This window comes from Haemorhous mexicanus, chromosome 17 (assembly GCF_027477595.1).
Source record: "Haemorhous mexicanus isolate bHaeMex1 chromosome 17, bHaeMex1.pri, whole genome shotgun sequence".
Classification (NCBI taxonomy): domain Eukaryota; kingdom Metazoa; phylum Chordata; class Aves; order Passeriformes; family Fringillidae; genus Haemorhous; species Haemorhous mexicanus.
In genome coordinates, this window is record NC_082357.1 from 6,498,355 (window position 1) to 6,510,012 (window position 11,658).

At 50.4% G+C, this 11,658-nt stretch overlaps 1 protein-coding gene across 1 annotated transcript; it reads left to right on the forward strand.

Moving 5' to 3' along the window:
• The first annotated feature begins 2,733 nt into the window (after nt 1–2,733).
• On the forward strand, nt 2,734–11,171 carry LOC132335432 (uncharacterized). The gene is made up of 2 exons (XM_059861989.1): nt 2,734–3,522; nt 9,497–11,171. The coding sequence occupies exon 2, from the start codon at nt 9,500–9,502 to the stop codon at nt 10,838–10,840; it is 1,341 nt and encodes a 446-aa protein (XP_059717972.1). The 5' UTR covers nt 2,734–3,522; nt 9,497–9,499; the 3' UTR covers nt 10,841–11,171.
• The last annotated feature ends 487 nt before the right edge of the window (nt 11,172–11,658 follow it).

Consider the following 11,658-nt stretch of genomic DNA (forward strand, 5'->3'; position numbering starts at 1 on the left):
AGCAAAGGAAGCCAACTAAAGTCTGAAGCCAGAACAACTGTTGAAGCTTTTAGGAAAACAGCCCTTTGATATCTCTCACATCCCTGAGTTGTCCTCTGCAGCTTTTCTCACTGATCACCATCTTGCTTTAGCTGCTTGGTCTTCTGTGCTCTCACTTCCACCCTCTGTTTAGCTAATGCATTGACATGGTTTCACAGAAAGGATTTAATCATAAACCAGAAAGTGCTTGGAGCACGTGGCTGCTGTCACATGGATACAGACCTGCTTGTCTTGTGCCCCTTCCCCAGCCCGAGGCTGTTCTGCCTGCTTGGGTGGGACATGCTGGTACAGCAGCTGCACTGACCTGTGATGGTTTGGGGCCTTAGGCCTGCTCCAAGAAACAGGGCTCTGAGTGATCAGGAGGGAGGGGGTAGCATGGAATGGAGAAGAATTGAACTTTCATTTCTCTTTGGATTTTTGCAGGTTTGTGAGTGTGAATTGACAATGGTCTGGAGTGGTAATGCAGGAAAGGGAGAGGACAGAGTGAGGGAACTGTGAACTTCAGGGCAAACAAGGGAGGAAGCAGAACAGCAGGATTTAAAAAGACAATGTCTTATTGTTATATGCCAGTCAGGATGTGCAGGTTAGTGTTGGAAACATCCTCCTGTATGATCAGTGTGCCCAGAAAAGAGAGGAACAGGTATTGATGCATGCCCAACACATACTCTTTGAGTCAACTCTTTAAGTTTGTTTTCTAGTCACTGAAGATAGGTCATAGCATTCTTGGGAGAGTAACATGCATGACATGTACAACTTTCATCACTGAAGGAAAAGGCTTAATAGCAGTGGGAATAGTTATACATATTAAATTCCCTTCTAGGAGTAGAGTTCATTCAAGTTCTTAACCAGGAAAAGTTCATTTATGCTGTTTGCTCAGGCAGGCATCCCCTGAGTGCACAGTTTCAGCTGACCTGTGTAACCAATTACATGCCATTCTCTGACAGCATTTGTTCTTTATCAGCCCATAAAGTGTGGGCTTTCAGCCAGTGAAAACATTGGATATTTGGCAAAGCATTTATAATTAGTAAATGCTGTGGCAGAATAATGGAATCTGAGGTCTCAGAAATGATCAAGTGTATCTGTTTCCAGCCAATAACCCCAGGGAGACAACAAAATGGAAAGTGAAGAATACCAGATTGAAGGAGGTAGCATGCAGTGTTTGGATTTACTGCAGACTACCCAGACTCTTTCCAGAGTTTGATAGTGCCTGAAGACCTTGCAGAGAAGGGTGTTCTCTCCCCCTCCCTTGCCTGTGTTTAACAGGCATTGCCAAGCCATCTTGCCTGTACCATTTATTCCTTCCCAGTGCAGTACACTTTTGTGTTTTGACAAGAGGTCACTTAGGGAACACACTTTCATAGTCTTGAAATGGTTTGATATTGAGGACACAGTCATGTTGCTGAGAAGAGAGGCTGACAGAGGCTTGAAGTACACTTTCTTTCACCATTTATAAAGTGACAATCTCCTTCATTTATTTTGGCTGATGATCTAGGATGTTTGTAGCCATCAGCCACTTTCTGCTCTCAGGCAGGAGTATCAAGACATAGTTGCTTTCTGTCAACCATATTTTTGTTTTCCTCTCTCTTGGCATGCATTTGACAAGCATAATTTGGCACCTTCCATGTCTTACAGCTTGTTTCCTAAGAACTGGCTTCCAAGCTTTTGACATTTTCTGGCTAGGTGTCATCTTCCCATAGCAGAAATTCTTCTCATGTCAGTGTCCATTTGGTGTTGAGAGCCAACCTGTACATCTCAGATGAAAAGCTTTTCTGCACTCAAATTGGTGAGTCTAAAGATAAAATATTGCAGTGGTTCAGTTTATTACTGCCAAGTGAGTTGGCAGTTTTTAAGATTTTTTTTCTTATACTTTTTCTAGTACGTTGCAAAGGACTGAGGTGAGGACTTTGTGAACTTGTTTACTAGCAAATAGTGCTCATGTGACTGTGGTGAGGGATATAATCTATCTGAACTCTAACTGGAAGAAATGAAGTTCCAAAACACTTAATTTCTTCTTTCTTTGCCAGACATTTTTGTTACAGAGCCACATGAGCTTTACTGCTGGCACATGAGAGAGGTGGGGAGGGAGGGACAGGCACAGGACCACAGCATCCAGTCTGAAATTCACTTAAACCTCCGTGAAATCTTACTCAAAGCTCTCAGGATATCCCAGGTCAAGTGCCAGGCATGTGCTTTCTCTGAGCTACAGTCTTTGCTGCTGCTGCTCTCTCCTTCTTATCTCTACAATAAAGCCAGTCATTCACTTTGTGACTCCTTCATCTGTGTCCAGTTCAAAGGAACCCCTTCAGAAATATGATTTAGCCCCTGTCAGGAGTTGGTATGTGCAGCAGTACTGTGGGCTGTAGCTTCCTTTTCTTCGTTTTATCTATTATACAAATATTTGTATAGAAAGGAACAGGTAATCTGTTCTGTTCGTAGTCTGAAGTGCTGAGTGAAAGGTGCTGAGCAGATCTGTGGGATTTGCACTGAGGGATCAAAACTGTATTTGCAAGCAGTCCTTAATGCCATGATCACAGTATCCTTTCCATTTAAAATGAGGGCTCAGAACATATGAAATAAATTTCTTCTAAATGCCTGGAAGGGGTGTGGGAGGAGACCCTAGGGATAGTGGAGTGGAGATGCCTTGGGAGGCACTCCCCTGTAGATGTCCGTCAACTATGGCTCCCTCCCAAAGAGCTAGGAAGTTCTGCGGTTCCCCCTTCCCCATTGGCCTGTATGTTGGTGCCACCCTCTTCCCCTCATTTCATTTGTACACCCCCAATCACTCCACTCCTGCTCCTCCCCTGGTCCCCTATCCCATTGGTTCTTTGTACCCTAGCCCCTCCTATTTGCTACTATGTTATAAACCCTGTTCCTGCCTAGCTCTGGGCTTCTTGCCACCTGCTCTCCTTCAGCCTGGTTGCATCCCTGCTTCTCTCCTACCCACCTTGCCTAAGATCCTCTACTGCTCCTTGAATAAACCCGGTTGGACCCTTCGCAGAGTGTGCAGAGTCCTCCTTCTTCATCTGGTTGGACCTTTTTGAGCTACCTGGGATTGTGTGCGCGTGAGGTGAATCGAGGAGACAGCTCCCCTGGGAGTTGGACCACCTGCCCAGGATTCCCTCCAGCGGGAGAAACCTGAGAGGGTCATCTCATCCCCTCTACAGCAGCCTCAGATCCCGCAGCTGGCGCCCAACGTTGGGCCTGGGCAGTCATTGGCTCGTCCAGATCCTTGAGAGCGACTCCTCAGCGTGGGCACTCCGTGAGCAGCCGCGACGGGAAACAAGCGCCGTTTGGTTCCAGCTCCAGGGAGAGCAAACTCCTCGATTGTGCAGAGGACTGCTCTGCCTGGCCTGCTGACAACCCTCTGTGCTTCGCTGCAACTTCAGTAGCTCCGAGGGAGCATCAGCGACCCCGAGGGACCGGCAGGAGCCAGCCAGCCCCCGCAAGGACCTTTCCTTTTGCCCGGTGTTTCCGACTTGTTGGGTGAGTCAGTTTGCGCCAAAGGGCGCTCCACCTGGGCTCATCCTTTTCCTTTTCACGTTTACCTTGTTGGGGGGAGTTCGGGGAGATGGGTCTCAAATTAACCCACCCCGAGAAGGAGTTTTATCTCCAAGTTAAAACTACCCTGGTGTTGGGGAACATTTCTTTTAAAAAGAAGGAGCTTAAATCTTTTGTTAAATTTCTTTTTGAACATTTTCCTGAGATTTCTCAGGAAGATGCCTCTTCTCTTTCGTTTTCGGGAAAAGTGGGGAGATGCATTTATAATGAACAAGTTATAGGGAATTATCGGGCGGGAAAATTCAATGTTATTTTCGATCCGATTTTTAAGTTATTAAAAGAAAGGGAGAAAGGTTGGGGTCCCCAGTTCTCCTCCCCCGTGTTCCTCCCCACATGACCCTAAGCCCTCTTCCCCTATGAGTGGTACAGGACCCAGATCCTGCCCAAGGGCACAGGGTTGCCACCTGCTCCCTGCTGCTTCCTGCCCCACTCAGTCCCTACACTAACCTGGGACTGGCCACCCCAGCTTGCACTCTACCCTCACCCTCAATCCAAACACCCATGTTCCTAGTTCACAGCCTTGTTCTGTCCCCAGTTCAGGTTCACAAAATGGCGTCAACCTCGTGGTGCCCCAAAATGGCTTCCCTTCACCCCCTCATAGCTTTCCCGCCTTTTCATCGATATCTCCCGCCCCTTCGACAGCTCCTTCCACCAAGTCGTGTTCCGCCCCTACGTCGGGTCCCGCCCCTTCCAACGCGGCGATGACGTGTCCGTTGGGTTCCATCCCTCCTGCCTCGCTTGCGCCTCCCCTGGGTGGGCCTTCAGTGGGTGGTTCTACTCCCCAAGAGGGCTCCGCCCCTGAGCATGACGTCAGCCTTCCACCTGGCTACACCCCCTCGGGCCACACCCCCCGGTCTCCAGCCTCTTCCGGTTCCCAGACCGGAACCGGAAATGGGTCAGACTGGAAGGCAGCCATCTTGGATCGCCGGGGTTCCAGTCACCGGGACCCTCCGGTCAGCCGGAGGCCCCATGTCTTGGCCTGCGCAGTCTCATCATCCGATGAGGAAGGCGCTTGCTACACTCCTGGCCATACTATCAGGCCGGGTAGTAGCTGGGCACGGATCCAGGAAGAGGCAGTCAGGGAGGGAGACCTCGAATTTGCGAAAGACCTCGACCGGTTCATAGCTCCAGTCATCGTGAGCCGAGACGGGAACACGCGGTGGGAGCAAATCCAGTACTCAGAAATAAAAGAGCTAAGAAGGGCGGCCAAGGACTATGGGAGGGGTTCTCTGTATTTTAAAAGTTTACTAGACCTAACTTTCACGGGACACACCCTAATCCCCCACGACCTCTGTTATATAATGACGGCGCTGTTGTCCCCCCACTGAGTTCCTCCTTTGGGAGGCTCAGTGGAAAAACTGTTGAAACCTTTAATAGAGAAACACCAGGTGGATGGGCTGGGGAATGATGCTCTGGACGCCTTTTCAGGAGACGGCGTGTTTGACAGGCCCGAAGACCAAGCCGCTCTGCCGGTGGATGTTTTAAATGATATCAAGTTGGCAGCCCGAACCGCCCTCCTGAAATTGCCAGACAGTTCCACCCCACTACAGAGCTTCTCTTCCATCCACCAAGTAGTCGACGAGCCTTTTATTAAGTTTGTCGATCGGTTGCGAGAAGCCATCGAGCGCCAGGTCGACAATGTAGAAGCAAGAGATGAACTGTTGCGGAAAATGGCCATGACCAACGCTAACCCAGACACCAAGAAGGTGCTCAGGGCCCTTCCTCAGGATCCCGAGCCCTCCATCACCCAGATGGTCACCGCCTGCACCAGGGCCAACTCCATCGAGCACACGGTAGCAGCAGCAGTGAGCAAAGGTGTCGGGGAAGCGATGGTTGCATTGCATAACACCCAGTGCTTTAATTGTAAACAGTATGGTCATGTGTATGCCAACTGCCCGTATCCCCTGTCGGACGGTCGTATTTCCTCCTTTGTGCCCTCGCCATCGGCATGCCTGCCTTCTAACACCTCGCCACACGCGCCAAAGCTCCATCATTCCCCTCGGTGGCCGGGAAACGAGTGGCAGAGCGCACCGCGGCCCTGTGCGACGACACCAAATGGCAGGCCATCCCTCCCCACCATCCAGGAGAGCCCACTCCAGGCCGAATCATCTCAGAGGAGCGGAGCCATGAGGACGGACTTAAATACTTCCGAAGGACAGGGACATTAGATCAACGCCTTTGCAGGGTCCTCTACAGCTCTGTTCATGTCATGTTAGATGACGAAGAGATCGTCCGAGTCCCTGCAGGCTACTTGCCTCCGCCATATCATAATCAGGCTGTCGAAGTACTCCTTTTAGGGGACAACAAGCACACCCCCTTTGAACTCTCCATCATCCCCGAAGTCGTGACGGTGTGGCCGTACAACGAATTCACAGGGACAGTTGCGTGCAACTCTCCACCTTTTATGCTTTGCAAGCACGCTCCTTTTGCTCAAATGTATGTGCTCCCAGGACAGGACAATGATAAAACTAACCATGACGTTTTTTATTCCCCAGCACTTACTAGGGAAAGACCCAACATTAGCACATTAATTTCCTGGAAAGACAAGAACTTTGAGCTGACCGTGATGGCAGACACGGGAGCCAATGTCACCATCATCCCCAAGGCAAAGTGGCCCCGCGACTGGGAGCTGGTGCCCTCTTGCGGCACTGTCTCTGGGATTGGTGGAACAGTCAACTCTCTGCGGAGCAAGCACCTTGTCACCGTAGAGGGGCCGGAGGGGCAAATCGCAACGGTAAGGCCGTTCGTTACCACCGCGAACATAGCCTTACTGGGCCGAGACGTTCTGTCTCAATGGGGGGCTCGTCTTGATATCCCTGATGTCACCTGGGATTTTTAGCTTGGGCCACTGCTGAGCGCACCACCCCACCGCTTGTTTGGAAATCACATAAGCCGGTATGGGTGGAGCAGTGGCCCCTTCCTGAAGAAAAATTGAAAGCGCTCAACGAATTGGTTGAAGAGCAGCTGTGCCTGGGGCACATTGTCCCCTCCCAAAGTCACTGGAACACCCCAGTCTTTGTAGTCAAAAAACCAGGCAAGAACAAATGGCACCTGCTTCAAGACCTCAGAAAAGTTAACGAGGTCATTCAAGACATGGGTCCTCTTCAGCCTGGTCTCCCCTCCCCCTCCATGCTCCCAAGAGACTGGCCACTCGCAGTCCTCGACATCAAAGACTGCTTTTTTTAACATCCCGCTGCACCCTGGAGACGCCCCCAGGTTCGCTTTTTCGGTACCTTCCACCAACTGATAAGAACCGTATAAGCGGTACCATTGGGTCACCTTGCCCCAGGGAATGAAAAACAGCCCGATGTTCTGCCAGACTTTCGTTGCTCAAGTCCTTTCCCCAGTACGCAAGCTCTTACCCGAAGCTGTCATCTTGCATTACATGGATGACATTCTTGTATGCGCGCCGACTGAAGCCTACCTAAAAGCAGCATTGGACAAGATGGTGGTTGCCGTGGAGCAAGCAGGACTCCAAATTGCTTCAGACAAGATTCAACTCTCCAGCCCGTGGAAATACCTCGGCTTTCGGATCACTGAAAGGACCATCGTGCCCCAGACCCTTGCCATCCAGAACGATCCACGCACTCTACACGATCTGCAACAACTTTGCGGGATCATCATGTGGATCCAGCCCTTCCTGGGTCTCACGACAGAGGAAGTGGCGCCGCTGTTCAACCTGCTACGCGGTGACCGAGACCTCGTCTCACCTTGCTCCTTGACCCCAGAGGCTCGGACAGCATTGGACAGAGTTGCAGCCGCGGTGGAGTCCCGCCAAGCCCATCGAGTAGACCGGTCCCTTCCGCTGGAAATTGCGGTGTTAGGTAAGGCCCCTCAGTTCCATGCGCTCATTTTTCAGTGGGACGCAAATTCAAAAGACCCGCTCATTGTCATCGAGTGGTTGTTCCTGCCGCACCAGCCACATAAAACCATCACTACACCACAAGAGCTGGTGTCACAACTTATAATTAAGGCTAGGAGTCGCCTCCGGACCCTTGCGGGCTGTGAGCCGGCGTGTTTTTACTTACCATTTACCCTCGATCATTTGGACTCTCTCTTGCAGACAAATGAACATTTACAGGTCGCTCTAGATAGCTATCCCGGACAACTTTCCACGCACTATCCAAAACACAAATTTTTTAAAGACTCATTACAATTAGCTCCTCGACCACTCAAAAGCAACATACCACTCAAGAATGCTCTCACGGTGTTCACTGACGGGTCTGGGAAGTCCCACAAGTCAGTGATCACCTGGAGAAACAATGACACTGGGAAGTGGGAATCCAATGTCAGAACTGTTGATGGATCTCCCCAGATCACGGAACTTGCTGCGGTCGTGAGAGCATTCAGGAAATTCCAACAACCATTAAATGTGGTCACAGATTCGGCCTACGTCGCTGGGATAGCTGAGCGGGCAGAACATGCCCTGCTGAAAGAAGTCCAAAATGAAGAATTGTTTAACTTGCTCTCCGAATTAATTTGGTTAATATCCCACCGAGAGCAACCTTATCATATCACACACGTCCAGTCTCACACAGACCTGCCCGGTCCCATCACTGAGGGTAATCGGAGAGCAGACCACTTAGCCATGACAGCCAGCTCGAGTCCCACCTTGGGTGTCTCCCTCCACACTGTGCCGGACACTTTTCAGCAAGCTCAGTTGAGCCACAAGTTTTACCACCAAAATGCCCCCGCCTTGAGGCGGCAATTTAAAATCTCTGTGGAACAGACCAGAGCAATCATAGCGACGTGCCCCAGCTGCCAAGCCTTTTCCCTACCATCAATGCCAGTCGGTGTCAATCCCAGAGGCTTGGGGGCTCTTGAACTCTGGCAAACGGACATTACCCACTATGCCCCCTTTGGAAGGCTCAAATATATACATGTGTCTATAGACACTTTTTCAGGCGCTGTGTTTGCATCAGCCCATGCGGGACATGCTCAAACATTTTTACATGGCCTTCGCTACCTTGGGAGTCCCCAAGAACATAAAAACTGACAATGGTCCAGCTTACACTTCTAAACGATTCAAGGAATTCACCCAACAGTGGGGAATTTCCCACAACACAGGCATCCCTCATAACCCCACAGGTCAATCCATCGTCGAACGAGCACATAAAGAAATTAAAAGATTGTTAGAACAGCAAAATGACCCAGCGATTACCTCCTCCCGTCCTGAAAAGTTGTGCACGGCTCTGTATGTAATGAACTTCATGAACTGCTCCCAGAAAGAGCCCAATCCCCCCATTCTCAGACATTTTCACAATAACACCCATGCACAACTCAAGGAAAAACCTCCTGTGCTCATTCGAGATCCAGAATCAAAAATGATCGAAGGACCTTTTCCACTCATTACGTGGGGGAGAGGCTTTGCTTGTGTTTCTACAGGGTCTGGACCGAAATGGATTCCCGGCAGGTATATGAAACCATACCTTGACTGCACGCCTGAAGACGCCGCAGCCAACGAACAAGTCAATTATGCTCACCACCGGACACACAACTCTGCTTACTCCTGGAAAAGGAGGAAAAACAAGGGGACGTATCCAAACCTCGTTGCGCGAGTCCTTATAACGCGCCGATACATCCCTTCCACACACTGTACCCACGTATCACACGAGGACATACCCCCACCCTTCCCAAGTTATTGTCACCCTTAAAGCCCCTTCCAATTCACCACCTTCCCTTGTCACTACCTTTAGAGGTTGATCTCCCCAAGCCCTCCTTCCTTTGACTCTTCCCCACCTGACCCTTGTCCCTTTGCTCTTCCCTGCATTCCGCCCCTTTTCCCCTGTTCTTTTTTCTCTAACTATAAAGAAGGGGGAGGCTCGATAGAGCTATGGGGAGAGAAAGATGGGCCACTTGCTGGCAGTTGAAATGAAACTCATGCATGTTTTCTTTCTAGAACATGTTTTATAAAACCAGAATTCCCTCCATGATGATCCCGAGACCCCCCCTTGACAACACTGGTGCCACCAAGAATGCTGCCACAGGTGCTGCCACCATCTATCTCCTTCTGACTATCCAAGTGGCCAGCGGTTGGATCATACCGCAGCTGAAACAGAACGTATGGGTCACCTTAGCGAAGTCCCTCCAACAGGAAAATCTCTGCATGACCATGGGAAGTGTGGATGACCCACTCTCCACGTGTCTGGTGGGAATCCCCCTGTCACAAAATGAATATCCTTACGTAGGTAAGAAACCCAACCCGGCAGACTCCTGGGATGAATGGACGAGGATTTTCCCACAAGCACCACAGGAGCCCCAGGAATTAGATCTACTGGGCTCCACCAAAGCTAGTTTCTGCGTCACCTTTGAACACAGGGCGAGACCGAATTGGCAACCCACTGCTAAACCACAAAGTACAGATGTCTCGCCCCATGATAAACGATACAATGTGGCAGAATGGTGCAATTACACCAGCACCACACCATCCAAGTCCATGTCCTATCCCAGGGTGCTCCCATGGGGAGTGTTCCTCATCTGCGGCGACAGGGTTTGGGCAGGAATCCCCTCTAATATCAAAGGGGGTCCCTGCAGCCTTGGCCAGCTAACTACCCTCACCCCAAATTCCACCTTAATAAATAATTGGAAGAAAAATAAATTGGCCCGCCAAAAAAGATCCTTGGAAGAATTCGACCCCAACTGCGACAGTCAAATTTATAATTGGGGTACCACTAAGAGGGTGGCAGTGTCCATTTTTCTTCCTTGGGTTGCCGCTGCCAAGGCCCTCGGTGAGCTTTCTCACCTGGGGTGCTGGTTGAGTAAGCAGGCCAATGCCACGTCCGCCGCCCTATCCGACCTTTTAGCGGACGAGGAAACCACCAGACACGCCACACTCCAGAACAGAGCTGCCATCGACTTCCTTCTGCTCGCCCATGGTCATGGCTGCGAAGATTTTGAGGGACTTTGCTGCTTCAATCTATCCTCGCACAGCACCTCGATTCAATCCAACATTAAAGGACTGCAAAACCAAGTCAGAGACATCCAAACCGAGAAGAAGGCAGCCAACTGGCTTGATAGACTGTTTGGACAATGGGGTGTCCCTGAATGGCTGATTTCCATCCTGAAAAGTTTTCTATGGATCATCATCATCTTAGTGATTGTACTTACGGCAATTAGTTGCTTCAAGAAGGCTCTGCAGAAAAGTCTGGGGGAAGCTTTTTTAGTAAACAGAAAAGGGGGAGATGTGGGAGGAGACCCTAGGGATAGTGGGGTGGAGATGCCTTGGGAGGGCACTCCCCTGTAGATGTCCATCAACTATGGCTCCCTCCCAAAGAGCTAGAAAGTTCTGCGGTTCCCCCTTCCCCATTGGCCTGTATGTTGGTGCCACCCTCTTCCCCTCATTTCATTTGTACACCCCCAATCACCCCACTCCTGCTCTTCCCCTGGTCCCCAATCCCATTGGTTCTTTGTACCCTAGCCCCGCCTATTTGCTACTATGTTATAAACCCTGTTCCTGCCCAGCTCTGGGCTTCTTGCCACCTGCTCTCCTTCAGCCTGGTTGTATCCCTGCTTCTCTCCTACCCACCTTGCCTAAGATCCTCTACTGCTCCTTGAATAAACCCGGTTGGACCCTTCGCAGAGTGTGCAGAGTCCTCCTTCTTCATCTGGTTGGACCTTTTTGAGCTACCTGGGATTGTGTGCGCGTGAGGTGAATCGAGGAGACAGCTCCCCTGGGAGTTGGACCACCTGCCCAGGATTCCCTCCAGCGGGAGAAACCTGAGAGGGTCATCTCATCCCCTCTACAGCAGCCTCAGATCCCGCAAAGGGGGACTGAGAAAAGCAAAACATCTTATTTTTGAATCGCTGTATCCAGCATTGGAGCCAGCCGAGTCTGTATCTTCTGCTCTTCCTGATTTATTTCCTCCTTTGGAGCATGGAGGATGGTCTGGGGAGCGAAGACACTGGCTCAGTGCATACAGGGTTTGTGGTCCAGGGGCTCAGTTCCAAGTGCAAAAATCATCTGTTCTCAAATGCTCATTTCTGCACTAACATAAGAGATGTGACTGGGCTGTGCAGCTACATTCAGGCTTTTCCCTCTGTAGTCTGAGCAGTGTCCCTGGG

What these genes read in the sequence shown, in the direction of transcription:
- LOC132335432 (XM_059861989.1), top strand. Translation starts at nt 9,500, where the DNA reads ATGTTTTATAAAACCAGAATTCCCTCCATGATGATCCCGAGACCCCCC.